Source organism: Rousettus aegyptiacus, unplaced genomic scaffold (genome assembly GCF_014176215.1).
Source record: "Rousettus aegyptiacus isolate mRouAeg1 unplaced genomic scaffold, mRouAeg1.p scaffold_m13_p_10, whole genome shotgun sequence".
NCBI classification, from domain to species: Eukaryota; Metazoa; Chordata; class Mammalia; order Chiroptera; family Pteropodidae; genus Rousettus; species Rousettus aegyptiacus.
In genome coordinates, this window is record NW_023416285.1 from 71,306,699 (window position 1) to 71,325,999 (window position 19,301).

The following is a 19,301-nucleotide window of genomic DNA, read 5'->3' on the forward strand; positions in this document are numbered from 1 at the left end:
TAACTCTTTACAGTTTGGAGAGTGTGGGATGAAGGGGAAGACTGGATGTTTCCAAGACCTAAATGATGATATCTGACTGTGGATCTACCTGGTGTGTTTAGTATGGAGTTCTATCCAAGTTCATAGAGGGGCCATAAGAAAATTCAAACAGAAACTTGGAAAACTTCATTTCTCGGAAGTAATCCAGGGAAGGCATCTCTATTTGAAGCTTCTGGTCCTGTTCAAAATGCTGTTTTTTTCCTGCAAGATTTTATTTGCTATTAACATGTTATATACACCATCTTAACTAAATGCTCTTCTTTGTGGGCTACTCTTAGTAATGTTAAACAGGTGACTGGCCAAAGAGAACAAAAGGTATTATGCAGAAAATTAAACTCTTATTATTCATTTAGATAGTCCCTTTCACTTCTTTTTATTTAGGTTAGTGAACATTTGTAATATTCTTCCAATTTGAAACACAATGTGGATATTCATCATCTAATTTTTTATATGATGATAATAGAATTTTATGAATGTGGGAGCTAATTGTGGAGTAATTAAGTTTTATGCCTCTTTTCGTTTTTGTTTTCTAGCACTGCAAAATACAACATCATCACATTCCTCCCAAGATTTCTCTACTCTCAGTTCAGAAGAGCTGCCAATTCATTTTTTCTCTTTATTGCATTGCTTCAGGTAAGGCCGTGTCTCAAAACCTTAGTTAAGCATCAAATATTAAGATATTTTGTTAAGCCCATGACCAGGCTTCTGAAGCTTATCTAAACATAGAGATATAAGCTGGTTTGGGTAGATATTTTCAACTCCTGTATGAGAGGTAGTTTCACTACCTCTTTAAGCCTTTTGATTCATTTTTATTTAATTTAAACATTCTGTAAATTTGATGTGGCAAGGACCCTTTTTTGGGTGCTAAAGGGAGATACGGGACTTTTTCTTACAACATTAACTTATTTTAGTAACAGAAAAACTTGCTTCTAAACCTTAGAGTACAAGAATTATGACTAAATTTTGTTTCTCTTTGTAATCAGAAAAGTTATTTTATTAAAAAGTAGCATACATTCATTGTAAAAGGAATTGGAAAACAACAAAACATAAAGAAAAAATTTAAAACTCATTTTTCCACCACCCGGAGGCAACTACTCTTAAAATTTGGGTGTATATCCTTCTGTTCTTTTTTTTTCTCCCTCAAGCATTGTTTATTGATTTAGTTTACTAAACGAGAATCTGTTTTAGTTATATAATAACATGTGGGTATTTTCCTATGTGATTCATTGTGTTTCTAAAATATCATTAGGAATGATGGAATTGCTAATGATATTTTAGAGCATATGGCTATACTGTGATTTATTTACCCAGTCCTACCATGAAGCTAATTATATGCTCTTCCAGCTACTTATTGGATATGAACAAATTGCCTCATCTTGTATTAGTCTGCCAAGATAGTAGAATCAAGGAGGCATATTTTAAGAGGGACTAACACTTTGTTGTTTTTAAATGTAAACTTTAACTATGAATGGTGAACACACAATGCAATGTATATATAACATATTGTTAAATTGTACAGTTGAAACTTATTGGGTTTTGTTGATCATTGTAACCCCAATAATTCTTAATAATAATAATAAAAACAGGTAATAAAAAAATAGTTGTGGGGATGTAAAGTATAGCATAAGAAATAAAGTCAATAAGATGGTAATAACTATGTATGGTGTCAGGTGGGTTCTAGATTTATCACGGTGACCACTTCATAAGTTATATAAATGTCTAATCACTATGTTGTACACCTGAAACTAATATAATATTATATGCTAACTATAATTGAAAAAGAAAAAAATATTAAAAAGAAAACTTGCTAGTTCTCTGAATTTCTCTTCCTTTTTTTTTCCTTTAAATAGCAAATTCCTGATGTATCACCAACAGGTCGCTATACAACACTGGTTCCTCTCTTATTTATTTTAGCTGTGGCAGCTATCAAAGAGATAATAGAAGATATTGTAAGTATTTAATTTATTTCATAAATAAATGTGACTGTTATTTTTATATACATATTTTAAAACAGTTTCTTCACTAAGTTATTCTTGGCACAGGGTTTTTAAAATGCCCATTCAACTTAAAAGTGAATAGAATATGCTCACACCTCTGGAGTTAATTCCTACTGATTTCTCTATGATTAATATTGTATAATTTATGTTCCAATGTTCTCTTATGTTTATAGTTTATTAATCTTATTCGCTTTTTCACAGTTTTTGTTTTTGCTTTTAAAATTTAGAAACGACATAAAGCCGATAATGCAGTGAACAAGAAACAGACACAAGGTAGGAATTTTATATTTTATTTCTCATATATATCAAATACAGTCATACTAATATATACAGATCACTTCAATTAAATGTAACTCAATTGAAAATACTGTATATCCTCCTAAGTTTTTGTTTCGGGGTAGATTCTTGCTTTGTAGCATTTATTAGCATGACACTTGCATTTGCATTAGCATGATTTACAGTGGTAATACTTTTAAAAAGTAATATTTTTAATATATTTAAGTACCTCATAGCAGTATATTCTTAAGTACTGTCCATAAAATCTGCAGTTTTGACAGTGTTAAATGCTGCAAAATGTATTTTGTTTGGGAGCTGCAGATGTTACTCTAGAGAAGATTTATAGAAAATAATCAGCTGTGTTGATGGATACACGACATATTGGAAACACTTTGAGTTAGTTATACTATACATGCAGATGATATGTGCTCCAGAAATAAATAAAATTATTAGAGCCAGGCCAGCTTCTGGGAAGTGCGTGGCATTTTGACATGGCTTTTTGTTGTGGGTCTCATTTTGATGCAGCCAAAAACAAAATGACTTTCAACACAAGCAAATAAACCATTATGCTCTCAGATTTTTAAGAAATACACAGGGACATGCAAAACAGACATTGTGTGCCATCCCTGAGCTTGTCTCATCTGAGAGTCTCATCGCTCTCTGAAGTTCCCTGACATGATAAAGATCAGACATGTCTGCCATTAGCTGGTAATTAGTATTTTTATATTGCTGTGATTTTTATGGAACTCTGTCAAAATGCCCTGCTTCTCTTATCACCACTTTCCACCAAAGGGATTATCTGCTGATTTTTGATAACTTTGAGGAAACAACATTTCTTAGAGTGTCACCTAATAAATTAACAAAATATTGACTGAGATTATATTATATCCTATGGGACATAAGAAAAAATATAAAATGGGAACTATATAAAAGCAGAAAGTAAGAGACTATTGTGTGTGGAAAATGAAAGGGCTTGGATTATGTGATGTCAAGGTCTCTCTAGATTTTCGTGGCAAATAATGCTTCCTTTGTCAAATGCTATATGAATTCAATAGGAGAGAAAATTGTGGGGTAACGAGCTAGACCTTGAACTTTTGGGAAAATATTGGATGAGCAGAGATACATGGGGAAGACATTACATATGGGTTGAGTGAGAAAGCAGGACAGGTTATTCTGAGCAGAGACGAAGAAGGCTGTTGGATTACTTTGTTGAAACATCATTAGAGAACCAAATGAAGATTAAGATCAAGGGAAACAAACACCTGATGAAAAACGTAGGCCAGGGTCAAATTTTACAGAGCCTTGAATGCGAAGCCAAGGGTATTCCAACTTTCCTTGTGTGTACTGAGTAGCTGTTGAAGATTTACAAGCTGAAAAGAGAAAGGACGAACGTACAGGTTAAAGATGGGGAGCAGAAGGAATTGGAGTAGGGGGCTGTTAAAAGTCTGAGAAAAAAGCTGTTCCAGGAAGGTGGAAAAGGACAACCATAAGAACTGAGAGGGAAAAACCCAGAGGTTGCAGGTACTGGTATTTTTGGCAATATGAAGTGTTTGGATTTGTTGCCATGTTGCTCAGAATGTTCAGTAAAAGCTTTTGAATCAAAAATATGTAATTATCTTTCCAATTCATAATGGGTTTTCAGCAGAAGGCTTCTGTCTTCAGGGACGGGCAGTTGTTTATTTATAAGAAGTCATTGTACAGTTAAAGAATAGCTGTCATAAGTGTGATGATTTTCAGCTACCACACCATGAACTGATAGGGTCTTTGATGTCCCAGGTACTTACCTACTTCCAAAAGTAGTCCTTTTTGTCTACTACTCGGTGAAAATATTCCTTCTTGGTTATTATTCTTGATTCATCAATTCATCCTGGATTGACAGGATTAGTTTTATGGCTAAACATGAAGAATAGGCAAGTGAGAAGTCAGGCTTCTACAGTAAGTGTGTATAAAACTCATGTCAAAAACAAAATATTAGGGTTTGACAGCTATAAAAACCATTTTAGTTAGCAAGATACTTGGTAATCTCATGTCTAAGAAACTATAGCTTGCAGTTGGATACTTGAAATTGTTTTCTAAGAGAAGATCTTTTTTTTCTTTGCCTAGTTAGAGTATTGGCCATCTTTTTGATTTTGCAGTTGGTAGGAGATAACAAATGTTTGAGTAGGATACTGTTTGCTGTCAGGTAATTCAGATTGCTTAATGTGAAAGCCATCTGTTGTCATTATATCAGAATGAAATTCAACTTGCTTTCCCGAATTGAGGCAGGAGTAGGTGTAGGAGTGGGAAGGGGATATTTTTGACAGACATTTGAAATAGTAAGCTTAAAATGTCAATTTCTAAATGTTTACCAAGACTACATAATGTATAAGAAGATACTTTTTCCTTAACATTTCTGTATTCTTAGAGCAATGAATATTTTCTCTCTATTTTGCATTGAGGCACTAGAGAGTGACCTTTTTCTGTTACTCCCTAGCAAATTCAGAAATATAAACTCATAATTTTATTTCCAACATTTTAAATCATTTAACTGTAGACTGGTACCTGTTTGATACCTCATTTTCACTAGATAATGAACTCAGTCAGTGATCATATAATGGATTTTGGACCTAAGTCAGAGCTTATCATCAACACTTGAAAAATAAGCTATTTCTTCTCCCGGAGATATATAAGTTCGTTAGGGAGGTGGTTCAATGAGTCAGAAAATTCACAATTTTATATTGTTCTCTGAGTTGTTGAGGGAGAGCAGAGTAAATTGATGCTGAGAAGTTAAGGAGTATAAGTGAGCCTTGATGAGTTTTGTTGTCCATCCCTTCCAGTGAATTGTTACCACCTTTCTTTGCTTCTTTATTTTTGTTGTGTGATGGTTTATATGTCCTAGGCAGAAATACGGCAAAGGGCAAGCCCACCCCATTACTCATCTTTGTGTTCCCCATAGCTCCCAGCCCAGGTGTCTGTCCTTCGCAGGTGTTCTGTGTGTGCATGGCAAATAAACCACTCTCTGTATAGACACCTGAGTACAGTTAATGAAGTAAAAAAAGACTAGACATGAAAGGAGCCTTCTTGAAAATTCATTATCTGAGGTTTGAGCAAGATAAAAAGCAATATTTTCATAACACTGTGTCTCAGACTTTCACAGGCCTTGATAAAATACTGATTGGCAGAAGTTCTTGCCACCTCTTTACCTTCTCTGATGAAGTCATTACATCATCATTTTACCTTGCTTTGCCTCCTGTGAACAAAGTGCTGTGTCTGCTTATCAGTTCTATTGCCCACAGCACTGCTGTATTCAGAATGCCCCAGGTTTCCTTGCATCTAAACTTAGCTTCATTTTCTCTGATTTCTTCCCTCAATATTTAAACTGACCGTGTTTGACGTACCCTCATCCCTGAGTCTACACACACTGGAAGCAGTCGCCCATTGTTTTCCCTAAACTGGGTTGTTCTGCCAAATTTGGCTATGTAGGAATTTGTAAATTATAAAATCGTAATTATTATTATAATATGTAAATTGAAGCCAGTCCTCATATAAATTTGTTGTGGTTGAGCTAGTTTTTTTTAAATTGTAAAAATGTGCTTTTATTTTTACAAAATGCTATTATGGCTAGCATGCCAGTATTTCAAGTAAAGTGACAGTTTCACATACAAATCACAATATGGAGGCCTGGGCAAGGATGGACTTCAGGCAGAGACTATGAGACATATTTGGGAAAATTAAAAATGCCTCCTAATGGAATAAATAGATTTCCTTTTTTTGAGATTTGCTTTTTTAAAATTCCCAGGTTTGGATATATTCTCTGAAGGGTGGTGTGTAGACATTCTGCGGGTGAGCATGTGTGAGAGATATATGGCTGTGACATGGGACAGCACACCAACCACTCGCTTTGATGCTGTAGTTATATGAGGGCTGTCCTTGTTACAATCGTATTGTTTAGTACCTCGTTTTATTATGATACTAGCCATGAGATTAGAATAAATCTTTTTTTAATAAAGCGACTTTGTTTTAATTTAACTTAGGAAATGACAACATGGAATTCTTTTAAACTAGGCACAAAGCTAAAAATAATAAGTTTTCGTCTCCACCAACATTTTTCTTCCCCAGAGCTACATCAGCTTTTTAGGAAATGAATTAAGTTGGTGGTGGCCGATAGCCACTATCAAGGCTACTTCCCTGCTGGGCACGTAGCTGCTTATCTCCCACTGGAAACCATTTTGCCGCTAAAGTCCTTGGCGAAAAAAGTGTTAAGTCAGTGGGAGGTGAATGAGTTTTAGGTTATTAGGCCTGAAATGACCTACTAACAAGGCTGAAACCATCTGGTTCCATGCATCCCAGGGCTGTACAAAGGAGCTATGGTATTGTGCTAAGGGCCTTAAAATAACACCACTTTCCTGGTTTATGAAAAAAAGCAGATGTGTTGCCTTTTTGTATCCCTGGAGAGATCTCTGCATCTGTTCCATTCAGTGGTCCTGTACATATGCTATGACGCATGTACATCAAGTTAATTGAAAACAGTTCTTAGAAAGTATTTGTTTCCGTGATCTTAAAAGCTGGGTTTTAAAACTGAGTACATATATGACCCTACATATATGGCAAGTGAGGGAAAATGCTGTCAAACGCCAAATTCTGAATTAAGAGATCAGGACTGCAATACTCACTCAATACAGCACTTAAGAAATAGCATTTCGTCACTGGAATTCAGTGCTTACCTAGAAAGCAGTTGTGGAGCTGTGGAAGCTGAAGCCGATTGGTGGTAAGGAATGGTGGGATGATTGGTGAGGCAGTGGAGGGAGGTTTTTCTTTCAAGAAATTTCTCATGAAAGAAAGGCAAACGTGAATGATTCATGACTGTGAGCAGGATTGAGCAAAACATTTCAAGAAAAGGGAATTGCTTACCTTTGAGCTCTGATTGCATCAGCTGACCCATATCTTTTTCATAGGTCACCAGCTCTCAGACAACCTTCTGAGACTTGCCCCGAGAGTTTGTGGGCCTGGCATGGTATGGGCCATTGTTAAAAGGTTACAAATGTGAGTCGATAGAAGTAATATTAACTAACTAAATAAGCACATAGAGAATAAGGAAGAGAGGGTAATTCAGGCAGTTTTCTTTGTTTTTGTGTCTGTAGACTCCCTGCAGATCATTGTTTATTTGACCTTGAAAGGCAGGTATAGGCAGGAAACATTTGTGCAGTGTCAGTCTGTGCCCCAGTGAGGTCTTTGCCTTAAAATTGTCTTTGGAAATAAGGGTCTACATAGTGAATGAATTGATGTTTTAGTATGGGTATGTTGGTTTTCCTTCTTTGCCCAGCTCGAAACCAGTCTCAGCTGCACTCTTATCCTTCTTAATATGCTTATGATCCTCTTCAGTGCTTACCCCTAGATGGGAATTAGAGCATATGCTTGTTCCCGTGGTTTCTTTGTCCTCTAACATCAGTAGTTCTCACTGTCCTTTAGGATAACTTGCCTCTTGTTACCCATTTCAGGAAGTGGCCTTATTGCCCAGGAATGGCACCCCCTGACTTTCAGTAATGGCCCCAGTGAAAGACCATTCGAGGCTTCTCAGAGAAGCCTGTGTTAAACTCTCAGTGAGCACCTCCACCTGTGCAATGTTTGATTAAATCCTGAGGGACTGCCAGTTTCTACAGAGCCTTTGATTAGGGAATACCCATCAAATTCCAATAGAATGTTTTCATTTCAAAAGAGAAACCCATTACAACAAAGCTATTAAGTAAAACAATTTGTATTTGAAGTATTTAAAATCTGAGCTGTCCCAAGCCTACTGTCAAACTAACTAAACAATGTGGAACCTTTAGCTGGGAAAAGGCAAAAGAGTTTTGTATTTAAAAGAATGAGCTGTGAAAATACCATAAGACATGCCATTCTGATAAATTTGTTCATAGCTTACTCTATCTCTCCTTCACCAAGCATAACTAATCCTCTCCTCCAGTGCTTACCTTCTTGAATTCTTATACTCTGGAGGTGTAAAGTCAGTGTATTTTTGGCCCAAGGAACCTAAAAGCTCAGCAAAGGACCCAGCATCATTTCTTGCTTCCTCTAAACCTGGTTAGAGCTGGGTCAGCAGAGATCAGTGATTAAAAATAACTAGGATTCTATTTCAGTCACCAGCATACTAACATGTGATACTGTTTATTTTCATTGTTCTATGGTTGAGTGTGTAGGAACCAGTTCTAAAGTAAAGACAACAATAAATTATATCATTGACTTTTATCCTCAGCCGGTATTCAAACCTTGATTTGTACAGAAACCTGTTAAATGTTGTGAGCTAATTTTTAACTTCACCAGAATTCTGTATTGTTCTCTATATCCTAAGATGGCTTTACCCTCAAGTTTGAAGACACTTTGCTCTTCCAGTCTTTATTTCTGGATTCAGGTTTGGTATTTTAAGAACAAAGGCAATGGAAGGTGGGCTGTGTATTCTCAGTTCTAATAAGCCTCTAGGGGATGCTAATGCTGCAGGTGCCTGTACCACCTGTTGAGTAGCAAAGTTCTCAAAGAAATGTTACTTTATTCAGGTAGAATTCTAACTCAGTGTAGGAACATAAAGGAATTTGTACTTTGATTAATCCAGATCACTATAACATTCTGAATTAATGCCAAATACCCATCAGATTGATAAATTTCAAATGATTGATTACACTGTGATTGCTGGGTTTATAGTCAGTGGAACTCCATACATTGCTAGTGAGACTGGGTTGCTGTAGATTCTTAGGGAAATAATCTGGTCATATCTGATAAAAGTACCAACACAAATACCTTGGAGCCAAGAACATTCCTTTTGAGATCCTCTCCCATAGAATATAATCATGTAAATAATATCTCAGTGTTGTTTGAGGTGGTAGAAAAAAATGGAAGTCAGAATGTTCACAAGAGGAGGATAGTTGAATACATTATGATATAGCTGTTATTTAAAACAGAGTTGTAAATAAACAAATGAGACCACATCAAACTAAAATGTTTTTGCACAGCAAAGGAAACCATCAACAAAACAAAAAGACAACCTACTGAATGGGAGAAGATATTTGCCTATGATATATCTGATAAGAGGTTAATATCCAAAATTTGTAAAGAATTCATCCAACTCAACACCAAAACAAACAATCCAAGTTAAAAATGGGCAGAAGATATGAATAGGAATTTCTCCAAAGAGGACATACAGATGGCCAATAGACATATGAAAAGATGTTCAACATCACCAACCATCAGAGACATGTAAATTAAACCACAATGAGATGTCACCTCCCACCTTTCAGAATTGCTATCATCAATAAATCAACAAACAAGTGTTGGTGAGGATGTGGAGAAAAGAAAACACTTGTGCACTGTTGATAGGATTTCAAATTGGTACAGCCGCTATGGAAAGAGTTTGGAGATTCCTCAAAAAATTAAAAATAGAAATACCTTATGACCTAGTAATTGCACTTCTGGGTATTTATCTGAAGAAAAGCAAAACACTAACTTGAGAAATTAGATGCACTTTTATGTTCACTGCAGCACTATAGCCAAGATATGAAAGCAACCTAAGTGCCCATCAATAGATGATTGGATAAAGAAGTTGTGCCATACATATACAATATGCCATAAATGCAATAGCATATTACTCAGCCATTGAAAAAAATGAAATCATTTGCGATGACATGGATGGACCTAGAAGGCATTATGCTAAGTGAAATAAGCTAGAGGAAGACAAATACAATATGATTTCACTTACGTGTGGAATCGAAAGAATAAAATAAATGAACAAACAAAATAAAAATAGACTTATAGATACAGAGAAGAAACTGGCAATTGCCAGATGGGAGGGGGTGTTGCGGGTCTGGGTGAAAAAGATAAAGCGACTTACAGGTACAAATTGGTAGTTACAAGATAGTTACAGGGATGCAAAGTACAGTATTAGGAATATAATCAATAATATTGTAATAACTGTATAATGCCAGGTGGGTACTAGACTAATCAAGGGGGATCACTTTGTAAATTATAAATGTCTAACCAATATGCAGTACACCTGCAACTAATATAAAATAATATCGAATGTCAACTCTAATTGAAAAATAAAATTAAAAAAAATAAAACAGTTGTTTCACAGCTGAACTCAAGAGCTCTGTGCTTATACCTGGGACCTCTGAACTGAATGTGTGATGCTGAACCTTGACCAGGATAAGGACCAGGTAGACGAGGGAGTGATTTATGGTATGCTGTATTGGGCTAGAAACTTCAGAGAGGTGTTCAACACAAACTTCTGTACTTAATTTAAGGATTTATATAGATCGATGGCTTACCTGGTTTAACATGTTACACAGTTTGGCTTGGCTAATTGACTAAAGGGTATAAAACACCATTTGGAAACTTTTCCCCAGCCTTCCCGAAATTAAGATTTATTGTATATATCGCAGAGGTTCAAAATCCATATTCTAGCTTAATTGAGAGGGTACTCTAGGGAACCATGCCTAGAAATTTCTCAGGCTCCGGATGCTTGCCTGGGCCTTTTATTTTCCTTCTGTACCATATCTTCTACCTTGGTGAATACATCCTATGGAGTGTAATGAGTCCATTCAGTTATCTCACGCATAGAAATGGATGCACCATACAATGAGTTATTTTTCAAAAATGAGATAAGTATCTGTGCTCTGTCCTAAAAGCATCTATGTTAAGTAGAAAACCAAGTCTCAGAGAAATAAAATTTTTAAAGGAAAGAAAAAATGTGCATATAAGAAACATGTATGTCTAGAGAAAGGTTTGCAAGGATGTATCAGTTAGTATTCCTTACCTTGAGAAAGTGACATGAGATGAGCAGAGAATGTCAGCTTTTCCTTTATGTACCTCTTTTGGCTTGTTACAAACACACATTGGTTTTATAGCTTGATGGAAAATGTTGTTGACTGGTTATGTGTTTAAAAGTTTCTTAGACATGTAAATTTTTGCAGCAAGCCACATTTTCCATTGCATCTTTTCAATGATAAATTGAGAAGAAATGTCTGGGTGGAGAGTGGTATAGAAGCTAGTATGTTTGGGTGAAGGCAGAGGTCCCCTAGGAGAGTAGGAGAGTAGGAGGGCAGGTTAATAGAGAGGGAAATGCAGAAAGGTTTGTTAGGGGAAGGAGGTAAAGAAGCTCGAATGTGCAGGGACATGATGGAAGCAAGGTTGAGGGAAAATGAGCAGCTATGGAAGATAGAGAAGTGAAGCAGGTTTAGAGGATTGTTTTCAAGGGTTCCATGAAAGTGGCACTGGCTTTCACCCTTCTTAATGGAACGAAGACTCCCCGGCATGGTCTGCTGATTTGGGGAAGGCTGTTGTGACACATCTATCCTGGGAAGTAGAACCCAGTAGAGTGGTTCAGAGATATTTTTAGTTGTGAACTAACATCTGCTAAGTGGAAACATTTCAAAGAGGGCTAGTTTAGATTAGAGAGCTGGAAGGAGTGGCCCTGAGCTGACATCAGGGGAGAATTATATTAGTGCATCTAATGGTCACATAACCATTTCCATCTGTTCACACTGGTATTGTTTCAGTAACTTTTAAAACTGACAAGTTTATTTTAAGTAAATGTTTGAATCATTTATTAGCATCTTTTTATGTAGCTGTTTTTTATTGTTATAATTCACATACCATAAGATATATTATTTTTCAGGTATACAGTTCAGTTGTTTTTAGTGTATTCACAAGCTTATGCACTTATCACCACTATCTAATTCCAGAATATTTTATCAGCCCCAAAAAGAAACTCCATACATGTAAGCAGTCAGTCCCCATTCCCCCTTCCCTGAGTCCCTGACTTCTACTAATAGACATTTCTGTCCCTCTGAATTTGTCTGTTCTGGACATTTCATATAATATGTAGCCTTTTGCGTCTGGGTTCTTTTACTCAACATAACTTCGAGATTCATTCATGTTGTAGCATGTATCAGCACTTCATTCCTTTTAATGACTCGATAATATTCTAGTGTGTAGATATACCACATTTCGTTCATCCATTCTTTTGTCATTAGACATTTGGGTTATTTTCACTTTTTGGTTTTTGAATAATGCTACAATGAACATTTCTTTACATGTTTTTATACAAACTATGTTTTTAGTTTCTTTTAGGTATATACTTAGGAGTAGGATTTCCGGCTTACATGGTAACTCTGAACTTAAGTTTTGAAGAATTGCCAAAGTGTTTTCCTATATATATATATTTTTATCATATGTATGTTGTTTTTAATATAAGAGCAGGATTGTATCTTTAGTAAATCTATGTGAATGTTACTATGGCTTCATAAGGTCTCAAACACCTAAGAACAACAATAGATCCAGCTTTCTATCCAGCAAGTATTTGCTGAACACCTATGTAACACTGGAGATACAGCAGTGAGCGTCCTACAATTTGGAGGGAGGAGACAGCCCTTACATTAATTCTTTCTCACCTAAATGTGTAGTAAAACCATTATAAGTGCTCTGAAGGGAAAGTGCAAGAAGTTCATTTATTATATTTGGAGTAATGGCAAAGGAGTAGGTATCCAAAAAATGTCCCCGATAAAGATCTGGAAAATATATATAAATTGTCTAGGTGAGGATGGAAAGAGTGTTCCAATCATGGGAACACACAAAGGATTTGAGGCAGGAAAAGGTGTGGGCATGGGGAGAGGGCAGAGGGAGTGGTAAGAAGTGGTGATGGAGTGTAGGCAGGAGCTCCTTCATCGAAGGCCTTGTAAATGTTTGAACTTATTTTATGAGCTGAGGGGAGCCAGTTGAAGAGTTTTGAGGAAGGAGTAGTCTAATCTTCTGTATGTGTGTTTCTGTATAAGGATACATGGAGATACACACACACACACACATGCACACGCGCACACACACATATATATGTATATATACACATATATATATAATTATTACATATAATTATTACATATGTCAAATCATCGTATATGGTCCGTATACAGAAACTAAATTTGAAAGAGATTAAGAGTGAATGCAGGAAACGAGTGGTGTGGCTAATGCAGACCTTTAGCTAGCAGATAATGATTTCTTAAAGTAGAAGTGCTGGTGTTGGGAATGGCAGAAGAGATAAAAAAAATTGAAATGCTTAGGGCATGAAATCAACAGGACATTTTTAATAGTAAAAAATAAAATTTTCAAAGGTTTTTTTCATAATAGCAAAAAAAGTTCAAAAATCAAGAGATGAACAGGAAACAGGCATATGAACATAATAAAGCCCAAAATTATAACACAGCATTGTTGGCAAACAGAAATTAAGTTGCTTAGAAAGTTGCTACAAAAAGAACAATGAAATAACAGAAAGAAACCCTGCCTGTACTAACAGATGACTCTGACAAAGTTGCAAGATGATAAGGTCATTGTATAAAAGTTAATAAATTCCTTTGTACCACCAGTGACCAACTGGTAAATGGAATAAAAAATACCATTTACAATATAAGAAAAAAATCATCAAATATCAAGACATAAATTTAACAAAAGATCCATGCACTATAAGCTACAACAACTCTGAGAGATATTAAGACGTAAATAAATTGAGACATGTAGCTTATCCATGAACTTAAAGACTTGAGCCCCAAATCAAAATCCCAGGTTTTCTTAAGAATCGACAATTTGATTTTTAAATTTATAGGGAAATGCAAAGAACTTAATTAGCTAAAACAGAATTGAAAAAGAACAAAGTTGGAGAACTTATATTACCTAATTTCAAGATTTACCATAAAGTTACAGTAATCAAGATGGTGTATATTGGTGTGAACATATGCAAATTAAGCAATGGAATAAATAGAGTCCAGAAATTAATCCACCATAAGACCATGTCATTTTAATAGGGGAAAGAAACATCTTTTAAGCAGAATCTTAGATATGTCGATTGAAAACTCAATATAAAAATACACATGGTATGATTTAATGTATATGAAATGCAAGACTAATCTGTGGTGACTGATTTATATTTGCCTCTGAGGATGGAAAGATAGATTGTAAAAGGGCATGAGGAATCTCTTTGGGTTTCTATGTCTTGTTCTGAGGGGTAGATTCACATGTGTTTACAGTTTTCAAAATTTATTGAACAGAACATATAAGATCTGTACATTTCATTGTAAGTTATACCTTGATTAACAAAAGAAAACCTTGAGGGCATGAACCAGGTAGGCAGGTACACTAAGTAAGGGAAACAGACTGAGTGTAAAGCAGCAGGAAATCATGAACTTGGGGATAGAGTTGTGAGTCCCATTAAAAGAAGTGGCATTGCTCTGTCCCAAGCACCTGTTGCATGTGGGTTTAATTGACTGGCCTCCTGAGCTTTCCAGTTTCATATCACATCTCTTGATTGTAGAAATAGTGGACAATGATTTTTTAGATCAAGTTTTGCAATTGGGGGAGCCTTACTAATATGAGATTGAATCAGAAGAAAATAAATGGCAATAAATAGTTCTAGATACTATTGAGCAGAATTTTTTTTCTAATTTAAATTAATGTAAATTTTAGTTCCATCTTTCAATATTACTTAATCTTGGTTATAGTTTATTTGAATAGCACTTTCTCAACTCTCTTTGTTGTTTTATTATATTATAGCCTCTGGGTTAAGTGATCAGAAGGCAGGGTGCTCTCATTTATTCTTTATTCTTTGTAACAACTAATTTTGAGAAAGATACTGCTAGGTAAAGACAGAGATGGCATCTAAACCCGGGGCTTTTTTACTGTAAATCTTATGCTTTGAACCCCTGGTGCTTTGGGAGTAACACTGAGGAGCAGGTTTATTCCAGGGATCAATTTGGGTAAACTACAGCAATTGGAGTTTTGTGTATGAGGATACAGTGATCAATATTAAATGCCTATGGTTTAGATCTTTGAGCCCTGAGTAGAGTGAAAGTTGGAACTTTAACTTATTCAATAGTTATAGTTATTGTACTAGGAATACTTTTAGCTCTTCAACTTGGAATTATTTTTTAATTAATGAAGTCAATCTATCAGAATGCACTGTAAGATATTCATTGTTGCATTTATTCATTTGTTTAACAAGCGTTTGAGAGTGTTATGTGCCAGGAGTGCCATAAAGTACTAGAGATGAAATGAATATAACACAGCCCCTGTGTTCAAATAATTTTGGATCACAAAAAAGATTATATTTAGATTAAAATAATTTATATTATAGTAGTTTCAAGACCTGCGGTATATAATTAATGTTAGATTTGCTATATAGCATTTTGGTGATTATTAACATTGTGAATTTTAGAAGGTTCAAGCTTCATCTTTTCTAAGATCAAAAGTAAATGAATCTAATTTTTGATATCTATAAATTATTCATTCTGAAAATATTTGCTGAGTTGCTGCTTTGTGCCTGGTACTGTGCTGCTTCCAGGAAACACAGTGGTCCACGAAGCAAATGTTAACTTTGCTCTCATGGAAATTACTGTCAGGATAATCTGTTGACTGACCTTAACTTATTCCTTTTCTTAAGTACTAAGTTCTGTGCTATCTATCTCACATTATTCTTTCCTGTTTTTTTTTTTTTTAATATTTTAGTGATTATTGCATTCAGTAATATGTCACTGACAGATAATAGGGAGAGAAAAATGGTCTACTGAGTGATGTCACTGTTGTGAAGCAGTAATGAAACACTAAGAAGACCAACTCTTCTCTTGTAATTTCATGGTGCTCTCTTCTTTTATTTCATCTCAATAAACCAAATATGGAAACTTTTGCTCTTTTGCATTATTGTAATCCTAAAGGTGCAGACACTTTTATTTGTTGGTTTATGTGTTAAATGTTTACTAACCAATTAGAAATCTATTCCTTCTATGCTTGTGTGTGTGTGTGTTTTTTAAAAACATGCTACTGTTATGGCTTTCTTCTACCTTTTAAGGTTCTTTTGGCTAATCACATAGACATGAGACATATTAGCAAGGGAAAATAACAAAATTTAATTACATATGTATGGGAACCCCAAATGCATGAGAGGTTCAAAGACAGAAAGGGAATGGGTATCTAAGACATTCTGAACTAGGGATTTGGTAAGTTACCCTGCAGGCTTCAAAGGATCCATTGCAGGACATAAGAAGAGCAGATGTTTAGTAAATAGAAGTTTTCCCTGCCCTTTAGGTAGGTCAAAAGAGGTTTTCTCTGATAATTTTTCATTATGGGCAAGGCCTCTAATTCACATTGTTTTAGGTAGTTAGGGGAGGTGCAGAAGTTTCTCTTGTGTTGCCTTTAGCTCAAAACAATCCACATACCACAGAGGCACACCATTCTGAACCCCCACAAATGTTTCTATGCTCATCACTCCCTTTTTCACGTCATTTTGATAGCTTTCTCCTCCAGAGGAATCTAGGCTCTAAAGAAAGCCTTTGGCAACACCAGCAAGGTTACCCTCCGTTAGTAATGTGCTGTTGTGGGGTCTAAAAGGTGCATTGGCTCTTTCTAATTCCTTATGTAATTTTACATGTCCTTGGAGCCTGTACAAACTGCTACTGGTTAATTTATTTGAAACTATTCCTTAAAAATGATCATTTCATCAGAAATTGGCTTTAAATGAGTAGTGAAAACTGTTCTGAAAAATATGACCTTTTTTCTTTCCAGTGTTGAGAAATGGTGCTTGGGAAATTGTGCACTGGGAAAAGGTATGCATTAATTTTTATTTTGTTTCAGGAGAAGAAATGCATAGAGGTGTACTCTAGTAGATGTAATTTCCATATATAACATAAAAAATGTCAAGAATTCTGACATGAAAGCTGTTTAATATTTAGTATTGGAAACATACTTGGCATCCATTTAGTATTTCTACAATATGCTGTAATAACTATTGTCTCGAAAAGTAATATTTAGAAGTTTTTGTTTCTTTCATGGTATATTTTGAGTACTGTTTTCACAGATTTCATTTAACCATAAACTGTTTTGTGTTGTAATTTTTTGCTTTAATCATCTACTGTCCAAGTAAAAATAAAAATTAGAATTCTGATATTTCACATTTATGTATTTTACTTCACATTCATATATTGTGGCTAATCAAATTTACACACTACTAACTCCTTAAAGGAAAAAAAAAGGTCTTATTAACTAAAATCATCTTCTCGTGAGCTGGAAATCAGCTCTATAACATCAAGAGGTTAATTTGCTCATAAGACCTCTAACATGGTAATGAGTTGAGTCACAATTTAACAAGTGTTATCCAAGTGTTTCTATGCTTTTCAGACTTCAGTTTCAAAGGGTAAGCAATTGTTATTAGTTCTCCCTTAGTTCTGGGAGAACATTTAACTTCTAGTCATCCACAAGTGAAGAACCTTTGTGACTTGTAAAAGACTTTTGGATGTGAGGCCACCCTTTCCAGGGGACTTTGTTTCCTAAAATTCCCAGGACAACAGAGATATAACCCCTGGTCAGTTATTGGCACTTCAGAGTTTCCCAGCAGGTTAGAGGCCATGCCCTTAATTCTACCTTATGATGTGATAGTAATCTTGTATCCCCACCAAGAATAGGATTGATTCCCTCTGAATTAATTGCCTTTTTGTTATTTTAAATCAGGGGTGAGAATAGGGATTGACATTTCCTCATCACTCTCTCATTTTGGTCTCTGACATAGAAGTAACAAAGAGGAAAATACCTTGATTATGCTTTTCTTATGCAGTAGTCACCTCTCTTTAAGAAGAACACATTTTTTTAAAAAAAGTTCAATGTTTCAAAAGAAGCTTCTTTTATACTTTTGTCTGGCATTTGTGGATATCATTTTAGAGAGAAGACAGGTAGACTATATTCAAGTATGATAAATTTAATTTTTTATAAATTTACTAAGGCTGTCATATAGTTAACATAAATGCATATCCTAACAAATTGATAGATCAATTTCTTATCTTTTCACTTAGAGTAATTGCTCAGAAACTAAACAATTGTAAAGTCAGGAAATAACCTGACTACTTAACTCTTAACATTAACCTGTTAAAATGTCTTATTTTCCTAATAGTCATTATTTCAAGATTGCTGTAACTCTTACTTTTTCAAATTTTCAGCTTAAAATTAAATTACCAGCTCACAATTACCCATAATGATAACATTTTCAGTCTTCTTGAAGATAGGCATTACATCTTATCTAGGCATCTCACTTTGAGATACAGAGGGATAGAACTTAAAGTGTTGTCAAAAGTCATCTGGCCAAAATAAGCTGATGTTACTTAATAATTAGAATTAATTCAAATAAATAAAATTTGGTTCAATGATGAATTCAGGATATTCAAAAATTAACATTTTTTTTGTTGACAATATTAAGTTAGAAAGATATAGTGAGAAATTATCTAATTCTTGGTGGCATGAGAGATGCTTACAAATAAATTTCAAATATGTATATGACCTTGGTAAAGAAAACATTAAAACTTTGATATTAAAAATGCACATAAAAGTACAAATGTTCCTAGAAAAACTAAAAATATCAGTTGTTCAAAAAGTATTGATGTAATATAATCCCAGAGATATTACCAGTTTTTCATCATGAATGACTAAATTTCATCTTATTTTCAAAAATAGTTGATAAAATAGGAAAATATTTTGGAGAAATGAAGAACAGTGTAGGATTGACTATAAGTAAAATGGAAAGTAAAAGCTTTTAAATAGTAACTGTTACGAAATTTGACAAAATTTAAAACGGAGTATAATAGAGCACAGTAGAGTAAATCAAAGAGAATAGAAAGCCCTGAAATAAAGCCCATTTTAAGAAAGGAGGCAAGAACCATTGATAAACAGATTATGTAATAAATTATGTTGGAATCACAGAGTAGCAGTTTCAAGAAATAATGCAGTTTATATCGAAGTCACAGCCTATGCTAAAATAAATTCCAACTGGCTAAAAGAGTTAAATGCTAAAACATTAATTTTGAAAAACATACAAATGGAATAAAGACTTTAATAAATATTTGGAGAAGAACAAGATCTCAGTCTATGGAATTTGAATATATAAAATTTCAAACTAATATACAACATAAGCTATCACAAATAAGGCAGAATATGAAAAATATT

General features: G+C 34.7%; 1 protein-coding gene across 9 annotated transcripts in view; it reads left to right on the forward strand.

Moving 5' to 3' along the window:
- ATP8A1 (ATPase phospholipid transporting 8A1) overlaps nt 1-19,301 on the forward strand; it is a 208,611-nt gene that overhangs the window by 26,840 nt on the left and 162,470 nt on the right. For 7 of the 9 annotated variants that reach the window (XM_016160733.2, XM_036227971.1, XM_016160729.2 and 4 more), the window contains exons 3-6: nt 573-672; nt 1,890-1,988; nt 2,264-2,309; nt 16,878-16,918. In XM_016160733.2, coding sequence (XP_016016219.1) covers nt 573-672; nt 1,890-1,988; nt 2,264-2,309; nt 16,878-16,918 — 286 coding nt within the window. Of the gene's footprint in view, nt 1-572; nt 673-1,889; nt 1,989-2,263; nt 2,310-16,877; nt 16,919-19,301 lie in introns of those variants that run through there. The other 2 variants (XM_016160734.2, XM_016160736.2) reach the window with 2 other exon arrangements.